The 22371-nt window shown below is 37.7% G+C and overlaps 1 protein-coding gene across 3 annotated transcripts in view; it reads right to left on the bottom strand.

Moving 5' to 3' along the window:
- Positions 1–22371, bottom strand: part of INVS (inversin) — a 141226-nt gene that overhangs the window by 58880 nt on the left and 59975 nt on the right. For all 3 annotated transcript variants that reach the window (XM_058523651.1, XM_058523649.1, XM_058523652.1), the window contains exons 4-7: positions 12630–12803; positions 8733–8900; positions 4791–4971; positions 2102–2211 (exon numbers count right to left, since the gene is read on the bottom strand). In XM_058523651.1, the coding sequence (XP_058379634.1) occupies positions 2102–2211; positions 4791–4971; positions 8733–8900; positions 12630–12803 (633 nt within the window). The remainder of the gene's footprint in view (positions 1–2101; positions 2212–4790; positions 4972–8732; positions 8901–12629; positions 12804–22371) is intronic.

Genomic DNA, 22371 nt, shown 5'->3' with positions numbered 1-22371 from the left:
CAAGAGGAAATTCAAGGGCTCATCTAATCCAGCCCTTATTTTACAGATGAAGAAATTTAGGTTCAAGGTCGTACAAACATTGGTGGCAGACAAAAGAACAGAACCCAGGGCTGGATCCCAGCCATCTTTCCACCGCACCATACACTGCTTCCCAGTCGTGAACTAGCTGAGCTGCTGAAGTGTTATAGCTTAACACTCGGACCTAGTGTGTATGTTTATTAAGTAGATTTGAATAAAGAAATGAATAAAAAAATAAATGTTGGTGGTTATTTGGTTTGCTTTCTTTTACTAATTTGCAAACATTTCTTTATTGAGTATGTTTTCTTAATGATGAATGTTTGCAGGCATTTCATGAGGGTTTTTTTGTTGTTGATGTTTTTAAAAGAGAAAATGGCAACCTTTTGTGAGTTAACAGAGTCCAAGGAGATCAAGGGACTTGAAATTGAGCTTAGAAATTTTACATAATTATTTTAAAAATCACCTCTGGAATTGGCCAATTATCCAAAGCAAGTATTTTTTTGAATAAACATCCATAATGTTCTACCATTCTTTCTTACTCCCGTTAGCACAGTTACTTAATTACTGGTATCTGTGCATATGTTAAATTTGGAGTCTAAGACTTGGGTTCAAGATTTTGGGCAAGTCATTTAATCTCTTGGAACCTTGGTTTCTTCGTCTGTAAATAGGATAGCATGTCCTCTCATAGGCTTGCATTGAACTATGGATTGAGTTCTGATTTCCATAGACTGACTAGACCAGGCCAACTGAATTTCTTATCTATTTGTAATAAGAAAGAGCTCCTCCTCAAAATACTACTTTGTATTTTTCTGAGATCTTGGGAGATCATAGAAGATAATGATTTGCCAAAACTTTAGGTGATAAATAGAATAAATTTTTAGCAATGTCAGGAAGGAAGGACTATAGTTATAGTTGGTCTGGGTACCAGAGAGAAAGAAGAGTGAGAAAATAAGGTATTTTAGCCATCTGAGTATTCAGTGTATTCAATGGTGCACTTGGGGAGGTAAGGAAGATGGAATTATACTATGCTGATGATAGCATTCTTACAATTTAATGAAACCAAGGGGTTCACTATGCACACCCATGGAGAAGGCAGCAAAACCAACTGGCTGCTTTCATGAGGGCCTCTTTGGATGAGTCTCTGGTTTTTGGTGGCCACTCATAACTCAGGAAGCTGACACAGCCTAGACACTGTCATGTTGCTGGCTGGATTGAATGACATAATGGATGAGAAAACTATATAGGGCAGTAAACTATAAAGGGCAGTAAGGGAAGAACTATTAATAATATTCAATATCTTTAGAAATATCAATAATTCATAATTTTTCTTTCTCAGATGCATAATATACATAATTATTAGCACTAGCAATAATAAGGATGCATTCTATTTCTTGAGTACCTGGCTCTATGCCAAGGACTACGCTAGGCACTTGTCATAAATTTTCTCTAATCCTCACAACAATCCTGAAAGAAAAGGTATAATTATCTTCATTTTGCATATGAAGAAACTAAGACTCAGAGAAGTTGAGAAACTTGTGCAAGGTCACATAGCTGGCAAATAACATAGTCAGGATTCCAGCCAAGGTTTGTTTAGTCGGAAAGCCTCACCACAGTGCCTTCAGGACAATTAAAGACTGCTGAACACTAAGTTGTCCTTAGTGCTATAAAAGTAACAAAAATATGAAGTACACTTATAGTAAAGCAAAATGTTACACTGAACAGTTAAAATAAAAACTGCATAAAACCTCACATATGACTAACAACTTTACAGAAACTCAGACTACTACTTGCATCACAAAGCTAACAGTATGAACAATTGTTAAAAGATAATTGCTGCACAAACACCCACAAATGAGTACACGTAAAAGTGATGAAATTGGAGTAAGACCAGTGGATTGTATCAATGTCAATTTCCTGTTTATGATATTGTGTTACACTTTTGCAAGATGTTACCATTGGGGTAAATTGGGTGAAGCATACATGGGATCTTGCTGTTTTACTTCTTACAACTGCATATGAATTTACAATTATATCAAAATAAGAATTTAATTAACAAAAAAGATAATCATCATGTTTTACTTACAGCAAAGTTACTCTGAGCTGCATAGTGCAAGGGTGTTGCTCCTTGGCTGTCAGATGGGATGGTTCCAGACTTATTTCTTTCTAAAAGGAGATGGACAATCTGCGCATGGCCTGAAAGCAGACAAGGTAGTTATCACATACAAAGGATGTTAATTAAATTATAATCTACTTAAAGGAAAGGAGTAAGAAACATCACTAGCACATAATACAGCGTTGAGAATGGTTTCTGAGTAGCAGCCCCCAGTGCAGCCTTTTCTAACTTCTCACTAAAACACAATGATAATGTAGAACAAAGGCAAAAACTTACAACACTGGGAACTTAAAGCTTCAATCAGGAAGGAAATGGCATTAACTATAATTGCCAGATTGAGAAAAAACTATATTGGTATCAGCTCATTGCATTCCCTGGCTTCACTTTATAAAACTGCCTGTAAAAATGGAGGGAAGGCACGTTAGAAGCCAGCCCCTCTCAGACATCAGTGTCCCTAGTCTCCAGGTTCCACCAATCAGAACTGCACAGCTGTTCTCTTCTGCTATTCACGAGGACAAACTATAATATAATCTCTTGTAATCTCTGGAGCCTCCTATCCATTCCTCTAACCTCCCTCCCCTATTTTTAACATCTAGGCAGTGATTTCAAGTCCCAGAAAATAAACAGGCAGAAATGATGAGGAGGTGGTGGAGAAAATACTCTGTGGTGCATTCTGGAGGATGTGGTCTCCATAAGTGAGGAACTGTAGAAAGAATCAAAGAATGAACAAACCTGGTAATAGTATATTTAGGAAACCTGGATTTCATACATTCTATTGCATCAGCATATTGCAGAACCAGGCAATGCAGAGGCCACATGAGCAGAGCAAGGATACACTACATGAAAGTCAGGCAGAAAAAAGGAATTTGAGTGGGACTTGTGCTCTTCTACCTGCTCTCCAATTGTGGTTGAGATGGATTCTCCATAACGCAAAGGGACAAAAGTAGGATCAAAGGCAATCTATGCCATATCGTCAGTCCAGACACATTTCATCTTGTTTGAAGGATAAAGAGAAAAATTCAGTAACGGCTGTATGAAACACACTATAGGAGGGGGGAAAAGGAACACCATCAGAGAGATGAAGAGCATACCTTGGAAAATGATCTAGAGAAGGATCCAGAGGAAAATTTCAGGAAACTGTTTGGCATCCTCAACTTAGTACAAAGAGATGGCCTCTATGAGACAGAAAGAACATCCTCAGAAGAGGACAGACTGAAATGAAAAGGGAATGGAAGGCGGTGACAAGGAAATAAGCTGAGATAAAAAGAAATACGGATAAGAGAGGGAAATCAACATGCAAACTAAAATACAGTCTGTAACAGGCAGACAGAAAGCAGAACTTATGGAACAAAAGTCAGTTTAGTGATGTGGAGACAAATTTGCAAAGTCCTCCCAGAATGCAGAGGACAAAAAAAAAAAAAGGATGAAACTGTACAGTGAAATGATAACTTTAAATCTAACAATAGAACTGAATGCAAATATAAAAGTCATTTTCAAAAGAGACAATATGTAATTTAAAAACTAAGACCACAATAATAAGTGGGGAAAAACCTCAGATTACATTAACAAATACTAAAAGAGTGCTAAATAAAAGTGTGCTAAATGCCTCATTTTAAATACATGAGAATCAACAGATGCAGTTTTGCTCTTGACTCTGACTCAGGCTTAAAAGAAGCTTTTGATCAATTTAAAAGTAACCATTAATAGAACCTAACACTCCCCTAAAATATTAGGCAATTCAAAACCAATAACAACAAATCTAGTCCATACACTAAAAGGTAGAAAATAAAGGAAACAGGAAAAAAAAAAACAAAGAAAAAACCCCAAACACTAATAATATTCAAAGAGCAGAAGAAAGACCGAATTATATACCATGACCATTAATGAGTAAAACTCCTTCACTACAAGAGACTCTCAGATTGCTCCCCTCAAAATCAGACACATACACATACATACCCTCTCTCATCTAAAAAGGTGATCCCCAAAAAGGCTAAGTAAAAAGCATATCAGGAAAATATGAGGGAAAAATATCAAATCTCATGGTACTGGCACAAACATAAAGTTAAAGTCCTCCTCCCCAAAAATAAAGGCATTGAATATGAAAAGAAGATTATTTTACATTTACATTTGTCAATGAATGTGCATTACTTTTATAATAAAAATTAAAAGTTAAGACATGATGTTAAAATTAAAACTAATACATAACAGGGGCCAGCCCAGTAGCACAGTGGTTAAGTTCACATGCTCCGCTTCTGGCGGCCCGGGGTTCGCAGGTTCGGATCCCTGGTGCGGACCTACGCACCGCTCATCAAGCCACGTTGTGGCTGGCGTCCCAGATAAAATAGAGGAAGATGGGCACGGATGTTAGCTCAGGGCCAATCTTCCTCAGCAAAAAGAGGAGGACTGGCAACAGATTTTAGCTCAGGGCTAATCTTCCTCACAAAAAACAAAACAAAAAAACCTAATATATAACAAAGAGTACATTTATATGACTAAAATTTACACATACAATAGAGAGATTTAGGTATAAAGGGCCACATATCAATTAAGAATTAAAATAATTAAATCAGAGGTAGGAGTTGACAGGAGGAGAAGGAGAAAGTTTCCTACATTCATGCAGTTCCTCTACTGTTGATCTTCTGAGTCACATTCCACTCACCTAGTAGAGCTGCCCAGTGAAGTGGGGTTCGAAACAAGTTATCGTAAGACGTTATGTTGCAGCTCTCGTATGAGGTCAAGACATCAACCACGGTCACATTCCCATCAGCGACTGCAAAGTGAAGAGGTGTCCGACCCTCGTAGTCTTGCCAGTTCAGTAGAGACTCCGTTGGAGCAGCATCCTATTTTTAAGGAACCGTAGACTTCAGACATGAATTTCAGACATACACAGAATCCTCAATAAATCACATTTGACATAAGTATTAACTGAGCAACTTTCCAAACCTCTATATTCTCTCTTAGCACAGTTAAAGTGATAAAATTGAGAAAAACGTATATAGTCTAAATATTTAAAAATTTATTTTCATATTTAACTATAAAAGGTACAGAAAAGATATAATAAATACCACGTGCTATTTAGGTTAAATAGGTATCAGATTTTGCCTAATGTACTTTTATATCTGTTATGGATTTAGCTAAAGTTGTATGTTTTGTTCTTTTGCTACATATGTATGCATCCATAAGCAATACATAAATTTTGTATGTGTGTTTTCAATATTTACACTTATGCATTATACTATGTATATTCTTTGGCAGTTTTTTTCTTTCAGCGCTATACTTTTGGGTATTTATGTTGATACTAGTTCATTTGTTAAACCGCAGTTTAGTTATCCATTCTCCTAATGAGGGATATTTAGGTTATTTACATTTTTTTCTCACTATTAACAACAATGCTGCAATGAACATGCTTCCTTTACATGTCCTCTTGTAGCACACGTGTGAGATTTTTCTCCAGCCTAGACACCTAGAAGGGGAATTGCTGGGTTGAAGGATATCTGTATCTTCAACTAGGTATTTTCAAGCTGTTCTCCAAATGGTTGTACCAATTAACACATCCACGACAATGTGTAAAAGTTTTTATTTCCCCAAATGGTGGCACAAATTAACCACTTGGTATTGTCAAGCTTACTACATTTTTTCCATTATAGGTATGAAAGGCATTTCATTGATATTTTAATTTGTATTTCTTTTATAAATGAGGTTGAGTTTTGTTTTTTTTTCTTTTTTGCTGAGGAACATTCACCTTGAGCTAACATCGGTTGCCAATCTTCCTCTATTTTGTACATGAGCTGCTGTCACAGCAGGGCCACTGACAGACATGTGATGTAGGTCTGCGCCCAGGAACTGAACCTGGGCCATGGAAACGGAGCACGCTGAACTTAACTACTAGGCCACTGGCGTTGGCCTGAGGTTGAGACTTTTTTATCATGTGTTTATCGGCTATTCGGTTTTATTTCTCTATAAATTGACAGTTCACAATTACTGGATCTTTGTAGCAGATATTATGATGCACTGCTTAGGTCCCCCCTTCAAGACTAAAGAACTTATTTCCCCAACTGCTGGGACTGCTGCCAGCAGATGACCCCGCTTGTTGGCCGTCTTCTGGAATTGCTTCAGTGAAAGAGAGTTACCTCACCCAAGGTCATGTCCCTTCTTAGATTAGGTCATATCCAAAGCCAAGCCCTCCTGCCCCAATTTGAGAACTCTCTGAAGGGCCATCCCAGATTTAGAGCTGCCTGTACCGCCAGCCTATTTTACAAAAAAGAGCATGAAAGTTATTATAAACACTTCAAAAAAGAAGTAGAATATTACCACAATGGTATTTTAGGCCCTTGAGTCTCCCAAGGACCAAGTTGTGTTTACAAGGGAAAAAAAGCAAAATTTGTGAGGAAATAAGATATTACGAGTGAGAATTACCCTCCAGGACTTTGATATTCAAATTAACACATAAAGAATATAAAATAGCTATCTATGAAACATGTAAAAAAATAAAAAGTAAGGAAGGAACAAAAACTAATCAAAATGACCAGGCAGATCTGAAAAACAAACAAATAGAACTTTCAGAAGTGAAAATAGAGTCACTAAGGTTAAAGGTTCAGGGCCGGCGCCATGGCTTAGCGGTTAAGAGCACGTGCTCTGCTGCTGGCGGCCCGGGTTCGGATCCCGGGTGCGCACTGAGGCACCGCTTCTCCGGCCATGCTGAGGCAGCGTCCCACATACAGCAACTAGAAGGCTGTGCAACTATGACATACGACTATCTAATGGGGCTTTGGGGGAAAAAATAATTAAAAAAAAAAAAAAAAAGGTTCAGTGAAGAGGGTAAACAAGAGATTGGACCCAGCTGAAGAAACACTGTAAACTGGAAGACAGATTTGATGTAATCACCCAGAATGTGGCAGAGAGAGATAAGATGGTGGAAACATAAAATGGAAGTGAAGAGACATGGAAAATGGAGTGAAAAGGTCTAAAATACGTGTAATTGCAGACCCTAAAGGCAAGAGTAGAAAGAATGAAAGAGAGGCAATACTTAAAGAGATAATGGCTATACATTCTCCAGAACTGAGATGCAATAATCAGAATGTACACCAAATAGGAAAAAAAAAGCCACAGCTAGACACACTGGAGTAAAAGTGCAGAATGCCACTCAGAGAAGAATTTAAAAGCAGCCAGAGAGAAAACATAAATCATCTATAAAGGAATGACAATTAGACCAATAAAGGAATCCTCAAGAGGAACAAAGGCAGAAAGCAGCAAAATAATAGTCTGAAAGAGCTGAGAAAAGTAACTACCCAGAGTTGTGTACACAGGAAAACTATATATTCAAGAGTAAGGCAGAAATGCAGACATTCTTAATTAAAAACAGAAAGAGTTTACCATCAATAGATGTACACTATAGGAAGTTCTAAGAATTATATTTCAGGAAGTAAGATAACTCTAGAAGGAAAATTTGAGATTCAAGAAGCACAGAGCAAAGAAATTAGTTAACATGCAAATGGAAAAAATCATTGTATATACAAAATAATATCTTTTGAAGTCTAATTTGTGTGCTACAAGCAAATAGGACTAAATATTAGACCACCATAGCATGTAAGTTGGAATTTGGAAAGGAATGATTAGAAAGCCTCAAAGAATCTACTGATAAATACTCAAAATTAATAAGAAAGGATAGTAAGTTGGTTAGATATATAATCAATGAACAAAAATATCAATTGCATTTCTATATACCTGCAAAAACTAGTTAAATATATACCTTAGATATGGTAAAAAAAAATTCAAAGCAGCACTATTTGTAAATAGCAAAAAACTAGAAGCAGTTCCAAATGTCTGTCAATAACAGAATGAACAATGTCTGGTTTATTAATAAAATGGAATACTATATAGCAGTAAAAATTAATATATTTACGGCTACACACAGCAATATAGATGAAATTACCAGCATAATGTGGAGCAAGAAAAGCATGTTGCAAAAGAATACATACAACATGATTCCAGGTATATAAAATTTAAAAACATTAAAAACTAAACAATATATTGTATAGGGATATGAATATATATGGCAAAACTATAATGAAAATCAATGGAATGATAAACCCCAAATTGAGGACAGTGGTTGCCTCTGAAAAAGGGGAGAATACAATGGTAGTGGGAGGTACCCAGAGGACTTCAAAGGTAATGGTACAGTACTTTTTCTTAAACTCAGTGATGAGCACGTATTTGTCGTTTCCTTATTCTTTGTATCGTACATGTAATTTACAAATATCCACTTATATCTATTCAATATTTAATAAAAACAAGTATGAAACAAAGTCAAGGAATGATAAATATAAATTCAGGAAAGTAGTTGATGGAGAACAGAGTGAGCACGGCAGGGGGAGAGAATGCATTTGGAAATTGGCACATTGGAAACTTCTATGTGGTCTTAAATAGCAGTATTAAAATGTTCTATTTCTTGGAGATGGGTTCAGGGTTCACATGTCTGTTGTATTCTTTTGCTTCATAATTTGCTTGTGTTTCATATATATGCTTTCAAAAATACTGAATATTTCATAAGGAACATTTTTTTTGGAAAGGCCATCCAGGTCCAGCAGCACATTGTACTCACCAGAATGCATCGCACTGTATGAACGGCGCTCGGATCTTTGTGGTTGGCTGCCCAGTGAAGTGGGATCTTGCCTTCGACATCAGGAATCCCGATGTTGGAATCATGCTTGATAAGCAGCTTCACGTGCTCGGGGTTATTGTAGTAGGCACTCCAATGCAGAGCTGTTTGCTGCAAGATTGAGAGATTCTCAAAACAACAACAACAATAACAACAGTAACAGTAACAACACAACAGCATACTTTTCCCAAGCTTTTAGGGTGTGACAGGCACTGTTGTAAGAGTTTTATATATTTTATCTCATGTAGTTGTCATGACAACTCTGAGAGATATGTTCTCTTGAATTTGCACGTGATTGATGAGGAAACTGAGTACAAGGAGGATACGTAATCTGCTCAATGACACATAGGTAGTAAGTGGCCAAATTGAGATTTTAACCCAGGCAGCATGACTCCAGAACCTGACCTCTTTTTCTTTTTTTTTTTTTTAATTTTTTGTTTATTGCAGTAACATTGGTTTATAACATTGTAAAAATTTCAGGTGTACATCATTGTACTTCTATTTCTGCATAGATTACATCATGTTCACCACCAAAATACTAATTACAACCCATCACTACACACATGTACTGAATTATCCCTTTCACCCTCCTCCCTCCCCCCTTCCCCTCTGGTAACCACTAATCCAATCTCTGTCCCTATGTGTTTGTTTATTGTTGTTATTATCTACTACTTAATGAAGGAAATCATGCGGTATTTGACTTTCTCCCTCTGACTTATTTCGCTTTGCATTACACCCTCAATGTCCATCCATGATGTCACAAATGGCTGGATTTCATCATTTCTTATGGCTGAGTAGTATTCCATTGTGTACATATACCACAGCTTCTTTATCCATTCATCCCTTGATGGGCACTTAGGTTGCTTCCAAGTCTTGGCTATTGTGAATAACGCTGCAATGAACACATGGGTGCATGTACCTTTACAAATTGGTGTTTTCAAGCAGAACCTGACCTCTTAACCATGGCAGGCATTTAGGTCATCAAGTACTAATAAATGATAATGCTGAGAAAGAGAAAAGCAGCCCAATAATTTATGAATAATTATCAGCAAGTAAGTGATGATCTTGATATTGCAACAAGTACTTTACGAATTTGATAGAATGTTTTGAATTTTAATATCTATCAAAAAGAAGCTCCATGCATAGGAAATCATGGATCTGAATGCATTTCTTACATCAAAGGATAAATTTAAATTTAACTATAATTTTACAGGATAAATTGTTAGACTTAGTTACTGATGTTAAGCTACATTTTGAAAATATAGCAACACTTGCTTTATTCTAGATAAAAGTTAAAAATGAACATTCTGAAGTTATTGATGTTGCTTTAAAATCTTTCTCTGCTATTCTTATCAATCAGTAAGACTGATTTCCCTATTAGGAGAGTTATTAGGGAAACACATAGAAACTGTTTAGATATACATTATCCCTTGCAAGTAGCACTGTCAGCAATACAATCTAGAATTAGATCATCTAACAGCAGGAACCAAGCTCATTTGTCACATTAAAAATTTTAAACATTGACATACATGTTTAAAATACCACATTGACATGTGGTATTCATTCAAAGTGTACCTACGGGCATTTAATACGAAGAGTCACTATTTAACTCATTACTTTTTGTTTAGTAATAACTGCAGAACAACCTCAAAAAAGTTACAAATATAATAGCAATTAATTGCCTATAACTACATTTTCAATAAACAACATGTACAGTTTCTATAATTCTTTTTTTCCCATATGTTTTGTTTGTTCTGAATATATTTACTGAAATGTAATGTCATGTCTGTTGAATCTAACAGTAACAAGTTTAGGGTTGTATTTTCTACATCTTTGTTTTTCACTTTTCTAGTAATTCTTTTTTTTTTTATACTGTGGTAAAATGTACATATAAAATTTACCATTTTAACTGTTTTTAAGTGTACAGTTTAGCAGCATTAAGTACATTCACATTATTGTGCAACCATCACTATCATTCATCCCCAGAACTTTTTCTTCTTCTCAAACTGAAACTCCAGACCCATTTAATAACTCCCAATTCCCATCTCCTCCCAGCCCCTTGGCAACCACCATTCTGCTTTCTGTCTCTATGAATCTGATTACTCTGTTCCTCATAAGTGGAATCACACAATATTTGTCCTTTTCTGTCTGACGTATTTCACTTAGCATAATTTCTTCAGAGTTTATCCTTGTTGTAGCATGTGTCAGCATTTCATTCCTTTTTAAGGCTGAATAATATTCCATTGTATGTATACACTGCATTCTGTTTATCCAGCTGTCCATTAATGGACATCTGGGTTGTTTCCATCTTTTGGCTACTGTGAATAATGATGCTATGAACATGGATGTACAAATATCTCTTCATGTTCCTGATTTCAATTCTTCTGGGTGTATAACCAGAAGTAGAATTACTGGATCATATAGCAGTTCTATGTTTAATTTTTTGAGGAATCACCATACTGTTTTCCACACTGGCTGCACAATTTTACACTACCATCAGCTGTGTGCAAGGGTTCGAATTTCTCCACATCCTCACCAACACTTGTTATTTTTTGTTTTTGTGATAAAAGCCATCCTAATGGGTGTGAAGTGCTATCTCATTGTGGTTTTGGATCTATATAGAAGAATATATAGATCCTGGAAGACAGCAGGAAGTTCATAGAATGTACTGGGGAAGACATTATAAAGCCCAAAGACATTTGTAGCTTCTTAAATTGTTAATAGGTCTTTGTGGATTGATCAAAGTACTTTTTTCAGTGAAATATTAGCACTATAAATGCTGTGAGTTAGGAATAATATTAGTTCACAATAGTTGTAAAATAAAGTTAAAGGTGATTTCAGAACTCTGGGTTATGTGAGTGACTATTAAACAAAATCTGAAAACTACATGAAGAACACTAGGAGAGTGAAAGGATTACGGGATATAAACCCAGTGGATTTAATCATAAGAGTTTTAATTATGTGGGAGCGTTGGAGTTAGCAATACTCTATGATTAAGTGCCTGGCGGAAAGGAAGAGGATTATTGCACTTGTCTAACTAAACACTATATTTTTTTCCTGTAAAGAATGATCAGAGCGTCCATCAAAACAATGACGAGTGTGTATATAATATGCTAAAATCAAGAGCAGGGAAGATCACAGATCCTAGCAACAAATGCCAGACGAAATGTTAGAGCCCAAATGAAACTACTACTAACAATTTGAGAGCTAAGATTGATTGAGAGCATCCTATGCGCTGGGCATTGTGCTAAACACTATTTATATGCTTTATCTCATTTTATCTTCAACAGCCCTATTATCCCCTTTTCATATAAGAGAAAATTGAGGCATAGAGGAGTTAAGAAATTTGCCCAAGGACACAGAACAAGTAAGTGTTGACTTCTAGATTAAAACTGAAGAATTCTGATGCTAAACCCCAAGCCATTAAACCACTATGTGCTTCGTACATTACCCCGGGCATCTGGCCACCACAAGTCTAACCACCTATAGCAACTTACAGTAACCACCTGTATCAGGACCAGCGGTCAAATACTGGGTTTTGGAGTTAGGTCTGCATTGAATTCTAGTCCTGCCACTTGGATCTTGGGCAGAATTTTAATCTTCCTGAGCTTCAGTTTCCCCATCTGTAAAAAGGAGATGATACTACCTACCACACCTGGTTGCTAGGAGGATAAAATGGTGGAATCTAAGTGAAAGACTCTACTAGGGTGTATGGAGAGTTGAAATTGTTCTACCATGCATATGAGTGGCAATTTAGGTCTTCTTCTTTGAGGTTTCACATCCTAAAAGGAAGCATTTTCTTTCTGCTCTTATTTGCCTTCAATTTTGACAGTCCGTTACCTTGTTTTTATCCTGTGTGTCCACTTCTCCTGGTGCCATAAACTTCAGCAGAAGCGCCAAACACTTCGGGCTCTTGTGCCGGGTGGTCAAGTGCAGAGGAGTCATCTCTTCCAGATCCTTCTGCATCCAGTTTGCTCTGCGTGTCAGTAAGAGTTTCATGAAACGATAATTTCCCTAAATAAAAAACAAGAGACAGTAGGAAGAAATTTAGTATGGGGCAAAAGAATTTTTTTAATTTTAAAATGTTTTAAGTATTTTAATTATTCTGCCAGAGTAATAACATGCAGCTAAATTAATAAAAGGAAAAATACTTATAATTCCACTACTCTATCAATTGTTGTATTTTTTCATGTTTCCTTCCAATCCCTTTCTATATGCATATAGTTTACACAGTGATTGGTCAGTATTTCGCTGTGTTAAAGCAATGTATTTCATTTAACAATTTTATTATTGTTTCCAATATTTTCTTTTATAGAAAATGCTACAGTGTACATCATTTTTCTTTTTTCTTTTTTTTTGTTTGCCGAGGAAGACCGGCCCTGAGCTAACATCTATTGCCAATCCTCCTCCTTTTTTTTTTCCCTTTTTCTCCCCAAAGCCCCAGTAGATAGTTGTATGTCATAGTTGCACATCCTTCTAGCTGCTGTATGTGGGACGCCGCCTCAGCATGGCCTGACAAGCGGTGCGTTGGTGCACGCCCAGGATCCAAACCCGGGCCGTCAGTAGTGGAGCGCGTGTACTTAACCGCTAAGCCACGGGGCCGGCCCCACATCATTTTTCACATAGTTTTTTTTTCTTAATTTTTTCATAAGAATAAATTATCAGGAACCAATTTACTGGGTCAAAGGAGTTTGTACATTTTAAGGTTTTTGGTGTATTTTCCAAATTGCTATCTAGTAGCAGCAATGAGTATATTAGTTTCAGTACATTCTGACCAATACAGCACATATTATTTATATTCAAAATATAATAACTCTGTGAAATAAACAGAGATTTTTGACCCCAATTTACAGGTGAGAGAAGTGAGATTCAAAGGGGTTAAACCTTTTGTTCATAGTCATCTGGTTCACGAGGAGGAGGTGCTTAGTCTTCTTGAAGAGAGCTATTTACAGACACAACTAAGATTGTTCAAAGTTTGAGTCCTAGACTCATATGGTCACCTAAACACCAACCCAGAAGTCACTGTAGGCCATCCAGTGGCAGGCAATGCTCTCCACATCAGTTAAACCCTCCCATCTGGTAGAATCAACCCATCTGGAGAAAGAAGTTTAGCAACAGGGGCTAGAGCAATACAGGCCAACGCTATAGTACAGTTGTGTAACATGGGAGCTTTGAAACCAAACAAAACTCTCGAAAAATAGGTCTTTGGAGCTCTTTCTTGAGATCTAGTTCCATATTTCCAATTCTAGTTGGAGCCTTCAAGATGCTTGGTATCACAGATATTTCAAAGTCAATACGACCAAACTGCATGATCAAGTTCTCTGCCTACTTCATGCTTATTTACTGTCTCTATTCAAAGCTTAGAGACAGAGTTATCTAGCCTTTTCATCTTCTGAGATCGTCTACATCCTTAACCTTGCTGGAAATGTGGTCTTTTAGCATCATAATGCATTGCTGTTCTAACATGAGGGGCTAACGCTATTAGTAAGGAAGACATTTGTTAACTCAAGCAGGCCCCTCACTGTGAAGAATGTGAGGTTCTAAGGCAAAGGGGACTAGCTAGATCAATAAAGAGGTGCAGAGGGATGAATAAGACTTGCCTGCTTGCCCGCAGGGGCACGGACAGGATTCAACTCAGCTCAAGGGTTGGGGCAGAGATAAGAAAGAAGAGGCTAGGAAAACGGTCCATATGGCTGTCTATATTAGATGGGCCCACTTGGAATGGACTAAAAAACTAACTGATGCAGCTCAACTAGTTCCTCTCAGAGAGGCTTTCCTTGACCACCCTAAGTAGAACTTACTTGGTTATTCTTTATTCTAGCGCCCTTTCATTTCCTTCATAGCACTTTTCTCAGTTTGCAGTCACATATATATTCGCTTATTTCCCTTCACTGTGATCTCCCTCGCAAGCTGTAAGCATCGTGAAGGCAGAGACTATGTTTTATTGACCATTGTGCTCAGCATAGTTTCTGGCACAAAATAGGTGCTTAATAAATATTACTTGAAGGACTGAGTGAATAAGAGGAAATGAAATATCTTCTAGAGGTTTTGTTCTTATTTTAAAATTCTTATTTACAGGTGCTATATTAGATCACAACAGTTAAGACTCTTAATTCTCAAATATGTGTTATTTTGTTACTCTTATTTTTAATGTTTCAATTCTCTGAGCTTCATTCATAGTATACATCATATATCCAGACTTATTTCACCCAATGCCAGCTTTTGAGAAGGAAGGTGCTAAAATTTCCTCAAGAGGGCACCCTGCTCTAAATCTCTTGCCATTTTTTCTTTGAAAAAAAACAAAAAATGCCTAGGAAAAACAAATCTATGTGATACTTCATATCAAAAAATAAAATTTTACCTTTCTGAGCATAACATTTCAAATATTACAGAATAATTCATCATGACCTTTTAAAGATATTCAATCAGATGATGATTTTGATTGTGAAATTTAGAGGAAAAGGGAAGGAGAAGAAGGAAACTAGACTATCTTGGAGGGGACGGTGACTACTGACTTACCGACACAGTGCTTGGCATACTTACATTTTACATTATTCTGGGGATTCTACCTACACAAAACGTGGTACATCTCAGTAATGATATTCATTCATTCATTCCACAAGCATTCATTTAGCCTTGTTACGAAGCAGGCAGTAGTAAAATGTGTGCACTAAGCTTTACTTATTACAAAGCTCTCTGATGTAGATTTCAAGATCTCATCTTTGCTCCTCACAGAAGTATCATGGAAAATTTTTACAGATTAAATAAAGTATCTGCCTGTGCCTCTATTTCCTCATCTGTAAATAGGGATAATGGTAGTCCCTGAGATTATTGTCCATATGAAATGATGAAGATAATCTTTGTAAGGTACTTAGAGCACAAAGCAAACTCTCAGTAAATGTTTGCTAATCTTATTATGAGCAGTTTTCCAGTGTGGAGGAGGCAACAAAACATAGATGGTGGGGTGGAACCAAGAACGGCCCACGATAGAAGGCAAGTAGATAGAAAGATTTGACTGTACGTACTGTACATAGTTCAGATAGTGATTAAGAAGAGAACCAAGGTTAGGGACAGATAAAAGTAAAAATAGTTGAAATGTTAAAAATAATGGTTTTTCTGATTTTTTTTTTAGATTTAGAAAGACATCTATACTCTACCTACAGATAATGATGATATAAGACCAACAAGAGCATATCCAATAGGAATTTACCCCGGGGAAAGGTCAGCTATATCATCAGGCCAGCTTCTCCTATTCCAAAGGACAGAGATACATCAGATATTATGCACAACTGCTGGGACTAGAAGCAATACAATCCATTTGGACCAAGGTCAACTTCCTTAGTCTCATGAACAAGCATTTATTAAATGCCCAGTGTATGTAAACTCAATTCTGGGAATGAGCAGAGGGAATAGAGAACTCTAAGAGCTAAAATCAGGAGAATATTTAGAGTGTCTGTGGAAAAGGGGCAGACACTAGTTTGAGGCAGCAAGCTAATTTTAACCCTCTGAAGGTTGTATGACCCTGGGGACCCAGGTTAAAGGTTACTTTGCTTCCCGTAAAGTCCCCTCAATAAAAAAACAAAGTGTCCAAACATTTCCTCAATATTGTTTGAAATTAGGACTTACGTGTTCAGGTTCATTCTTATAACGCAAATACTTTTGGGAGGATTTGGAAGTTAATCATTTAGTACCATATCATAGGGCCCCACAAAACTTGATCCTGAGGTGAAGACTGTTTTGGGAGCTGCTTTTATAATTTCTGACTGGGTAGGAAATAGTATAAGAGAGAAGGAAATAATAGATCAATAGAGCATATATTCTTAAGAAAACTCTGACGGTAGGTGAGCTGAAGTTACAGAAAGGTGCTGATTTAGTCACTAAAAGGACATTACTCTGACAAGATAAGGTCTATTGTACCACTGAAATGTGAACACATTTCCTAATGTCTCAAAACATTGAATAAGGTGCTGTTTTGTTTTCTTTTTTCTGCTAGGTAGTCATAATCCTTATCTTAATCTTCTTGTAATTAGTAACACCAAGAGCTTCTTTTGTCTATAACATAAATGGTTATGATTTCGATTTTCCCCAAATGCATGAAAATAAATATAATATCTAAAAGGATAAAAGAGATTGGAAAAGTTCTCTGATCCGGAGAATAGCACTTGCAATGAATCTGGGAAACAAAATCAGCCCCAAATGTCACTTTAACCTTATATTTTTGTCTGTCCAGTTCTCTAAGATGAACTTCTTTTTAGAAAAAGGATATAGTCATTTAATCTTAATAATAATGATACAGAAATTCTGAGTGAAATACCTTGATATTTTGCTTTAGATTTTCTACTTTTAAGAAACAAAACATAACAGATATGGTTAATGCTCCCTTGTGCCCTTGCCCAAATCCACTACCTTCTCTCCCGCTTTAGAGACCACTATCCTGAATTTGGCGTTCATCATTCCAATGAATGTTTTAATACTTTTATTTTTTACAAATAAATGTATCCATAAGCTACATAGTAAAGCAATATTTTTGAGATTTATCCAAGTTGCTTTGGCTCATACATTTTCACTGGAGTATTTTGTGATACAAAAATAATATATTGTATTTATTTTATTCTTCTCTAGAGGAATATTTAGCATGTTTCTCATTTTTCACTATTATAAACAATATTGTAATGAATTGTCTTGTACATATCTCCTAGTAAATCTGTAAGAATTTCTAAAACTGCTGGGTTGAAATTGCTCTCTCAAGTAGCTACTCCAATTTATATTCCCACCAGTAATATATGGGAATTCTTGTTTCCCCACAACCTTGCCACACTTGGTTCTGTCAGACTTGCGAATATAATGGATATACCATTGTGTTTCACCATAGATTTAATTTTTATTTTCCTGAATGAGGGAGAATGTTTTTATATGTTTATTGGTTATTTGTTTCTTCTTCAGTGAATAGCCTTTTTGTGTTGTTTACTCATTTCCCAATTTAGCTATTTGTCTTTTTCTTACTAATCTGTAGGAGTTATTTACATATTCTAGATACTAATTCTTGGCTGGTTTTGCACATATCTTCTCTCTTTGTGTGGCTTGTCTTTTTGCTTTGTTTATGCTCTTCTGCTAAGAATGAATTCATGATCTGAATGATGATATTGTTAGCTTTCTTAGCATTAGGTTTCTTCATATATTTTGGAATTTTTGTTTGCAGGCTCATTTTAAAAAGAAGACTGTTTGCTGTTGTTTTTCATTTGTTTTGTTTTTCTTTTTTTCTCTTTGCTCTCCCTTATAGCTCCTAACACCCAGCTCCTAGTTCATTATAAGAATCTGTTCTTACAATGATCTTTTGGAGCCCTATCTCCAGTGATATTAGAGATATCAAAGTTATTGTCACTGAGCTAGTGGGCAGCTTCCTGGTCCTGAGACTTGATCTTTGTCCTGCTCCCATCACTTCTCTAGGCAAACAGCTTCCTCTAAAGCTATAGCCTCATATTAAGGCAAAGAATAGCCCCAAATTCTAAGCATTTTCTTGGCTTTAGTGTGAATATGACCACTTTTCACTCACTTAGCAAGAAAAAAGGGAGCATCTTCCTGAACCAGAAGTATCTGAAATCATATTCTATAAGACTGCTGTCTGTCACCGGTAAGTGCCTTAATCATTAAATTCTAGACAACTGGCAACTAATCTAATCTGCAAAATATCTTGGATCCCTGCCTCTGCGTTTCTTCCCAAATGGCTACCATATTTTCTATATCTGGCTTCTGGAAGCCTTTGCTATTTGCCTCCTCCTCAGTTGAAACAATTACTTTAACAGACTCCAGTGCTCAAGACTTGGCTAACATTGCCTGTAGCAGCCCTTTTCCCCACCGCAACACCGAAGAGCCCAGATATTTTCCCAAAACCAATACCTTGGAACTAACATGTTTCCCGATTAACCTCTTTGCATTCTTGTTCTCAGCACTCTATTTACTCTCATTGTATTTGGAGAGAAAACAATTTTTCACTTTATATACAAATGTTCACTACATTTTTTGTTCATTTATAGGTTTGTGTATAATTTTGTCCTGGAAATGTTACAACTATATATATAATAGCACAAACAAATGTAAGGCAGGCATTCTGCCATATTTCATTCTAAATCCTAATCATATTATATACCAAAAGATACATTATTTCAAATTGAAATGGAAATAATAGAAAAATGATTTGTTATTAATTCTAATGATATATATATAACTATATATTTATAAACTCTCAAGACATTTGCTATATTAATTTTTTAAAAAGAAATCACTATCCCTAGGAAGTATATAGGTCACAAATATCAGTAATCTCACACTTTTCTGTAATGGTTGCAGACACAAATGAGTCTTGGAAATGCCACAATAGTGTTGGGAGAGGCACTCTGCATTGGCCCTGAGTGTCCCTGCATGTACTTACTGAGTATGCCAACAATGCAAAGCCTTGACTCCTCTTTAACGGGACCACTTCTCAGAGTTGGGTTTGCAGCGAGCAATCTTGAGGGACATTAATGTCCTCCAGGATATCAGACAAAGAGTAGGCTTGCTTACTGCATACTAAAGTCTGGCGATTCCCCAAATTCAGCATTCCTCAGATGTCATGTAAACCCACTGAGTGTTCAGTGTCCATCTGGGTCCTCTGCACTGCCCCCACGGGTCTTGGGGGCAAGGGAAACTGATACAAACATGCAAGTGCTCATGCTATCTGTTATGCCATTAGTAATAAAGCTTTTTTTGTCTCTGATGATAGTCTTATGTCTTCTGCCAGTACCCATGGTCGATTTAAGTTAGAACATAAAAAAGAAAAAAGAAGGGTAAAACTAAATCCAAGATCTGACAGTAGAGGCAATGTGGAGGGATGCTGCCAGAGACATAGTTGTCTTGAAGAGTAAGGACAAGGGCCCTTCAGGTCAGGTTCAGTGATGAGAAGATTTCCTGAGATCACCTCCAAGTGGCGGGCAAGGTAGGGGAGGTAACGGACCCCACTGTCCTACCTGTAGCGAGTCTGAATAGTGAGGAGGAGGATTAAAACAAGCTGCCCAAATGGTGTCTTGGTCTTTGCTTCCTTCCTCTGGGCAGGCAGAGGAAAGAATGTTAGCATGACAATGGGGCAGCAAGCTGAAAGGTAGTGTGTTGTGGCTGCTGACGCAAGGAATCTCCCAAGTGGAAATAAATTGTGAGAGCAATGAGGACCTTGATATTTGACACAGAACTTTGGGTGGACTGAAAACATTAGAAGTTTAGTTGGTTGATGAGTGAGCAGCTGCTTAAAAGTGAAAGTGAATTTAAAGCCTTGCCTAATAGCACAGAGCCAACTGTGCTATATGCCTGATCCTGGCTGTAGCCTGGTTTGTCTGGCAATGAGGACAAAGCATTGCGTATAGAGATGGCCACTGTCTGAAGCAAAGCTGCTGGCTTAATAGTGCACTTGATGCACCGAGGTTCCCCTGAATGCCTCGGCCTGGTTTACTGATGATATGGCTAAGTTAAAACCTGATGGTGTCTGCTGGGAGGTGGTCCAACCACATTGAGGAGGCAGTCCAACCTCAATGACAACTCTGGGAGACTGACTATGGAAAGGGCAAGTCAGCCCAGCTGAAATGAAAGCCATCATCCTTACCTTAGACAATACTCCTAAGGATGCAGCATGTTTTTACTAACTCTTAGGCTGTTGCCAATGCTCTAGTCATCCAGTCTGCCACTTGGAAGACTATAAATGGAAGATTAAAACCACCCCTCTTTGGGGCTACAAACCATGGAAACAATTTGTGGTTGCCAATTGAACAGTCTGGGTCACTCATGTAGATGCCCACAGTTGTGGCCTGTTCTCTTATAAGACCGACTGGAGTCAGGTTGCTGAATAAGCCTGCACTGCCCAGCTCATTGGCCATTTGCCACCTGGATCCATCACTTCACTAAACATGGCAATGAATCCATCATCATAGACTGGGCACAAAACAAAAGGTGTTTGATGTAGAAGCTACCACTGCATACCAGACTTGTGTATTATTCTAAGTTGGCTTGTTTTTCTTGTGACATAGGAGCCACATTAACAGGGCATTGCCCCTGCTCATCCCTGGCAGGGACTCCTGACCACCCTTTCTCAGGACCACCTCATGCCTCCCCACTGCAGACATTTTCCAGGTTACAGTGCTGCTGTTACAGTTTGATTAGCCTATACCAGCCACAGCACTGAGGCCCTTGAAAGTAAACTGTTTCATACTTTGGGGTTTCCAGGCCATCTAACTGTCATAGTCTGACTATGATGTGCCTTTTGTCACAAAGACCATCCAACAATGGGCCAATAGTTAAGGTATTCTATGGACATTCTATGCTCCCTATCATCCTCAGGAATTTGAAATTGTCGAGAGCTGGCCTGGCCTCCTCAAAAATAAGCTCAAAAAGATTTCTGATCTCAGTTACCTCTTCCTGTCTACACATCTAAAAGAGGCAGTTTGGTTGCCAAACGTGGCTACCCCCAGAAAAAATTCGTCTCCTCTTGGAAGCCTCCTGGGAAACAATGAGGAAAAAAGGAGTAGAGGATTATATATCACTATTTTGAAAATTTGGGATTCTGTCCTGCCCATTCCTGGTTATGATGCTTCTTTCTTTCCCCTAAGAACAACCCCAGGCTGGCCTGGTTGGTACACCCTCTGGCTGGCAGCCCAGCCAAAAGAGGGCTTAGAGATTCAAATTCCATTCTGGTTCAGCCACCTGGACTTGTTTGCTTGATTGACATAGTCCTAGATTATAAATTCCCAGAATCACCACCTGATTGAGTATACTGCTCACCAAGTCCTCCTACAGCGGCCCATGTGGGCCAAGGTGGGGGATATAATGGGTGTCTACAAATTTGTCCCATAGGCACCTACTTTCTAGATAAGAGGAATGGGTGCAAGTAGGGGCTGATTGGAGAAAAGGTGAAGAGTTATAGTTATTGGGATGTGACATGCTGATTTTGTGGCCGAGGAGGGAAAGCATCGACTTCAGCACCTGGGAACGGAACACCTGAGACCTTAGGAAGCACAGGATGGGAGAGGAAATTAATACTCTCTTTGTCCTCTGGATCCAGTACTGCATCCTGGAAAAACAAAGATATTGTTTGCTGCCTGAACCAAACAGCAGCTGAGGCTAGCAGTCTGATCTGCTTCTGGGTTTGGAGCACATCCTCATCCATGTGCTACGAAGCAGAAAAATTCATGTGGACATGGATGGTCCTGAACTCCTGCTGGGCTTGATGCCACCAAGGGCAGCTCCTGAATGGGGATCTCCTCATACACGTAGAAACATAGGGACTGGCACAACCTTATTTTAACCAAATGGATACAAATTCAGATGCTTCTCCTGATGCATGAGAAGCCTTGGGTTATGCCATGTGTGACGATCGAAGCTGTAACTACTTGATGATACTGCCCATGTGGCTTAGCCAAATCAGTGTACTGGTGATCCAAGTTTAACAACAAATCTGAGCTAAAGTGACTCATACCTTTTCAGGTTATATGTTTGTATGTGGAGGAGAGTGGGACATGAAATATTCCTCCATTGGGTGTGGGGGTTGCTTTTTAGCCCATCT

Source organism: Diceros bicornis, chromosome 28, assembly GCF_020826845.1.
Source record: "Diceros bicornis minor isolate mBicDic1 chromosome 28, mDicBic1.mat.cur, whole genome shotgun sequence".
Classification (NCBI taxonomy): domain Eukaryota; kingdom Metazoa; phylum Chordata; class Mammalia; order Perissodactyla; family Rhinocerotidae; genus Diceros; species Diceros bicornis.
Note: the sequence above shows the minus strand (reverse complement) of the source record. Positions and strands in the feature narration are given on the sequence as shown.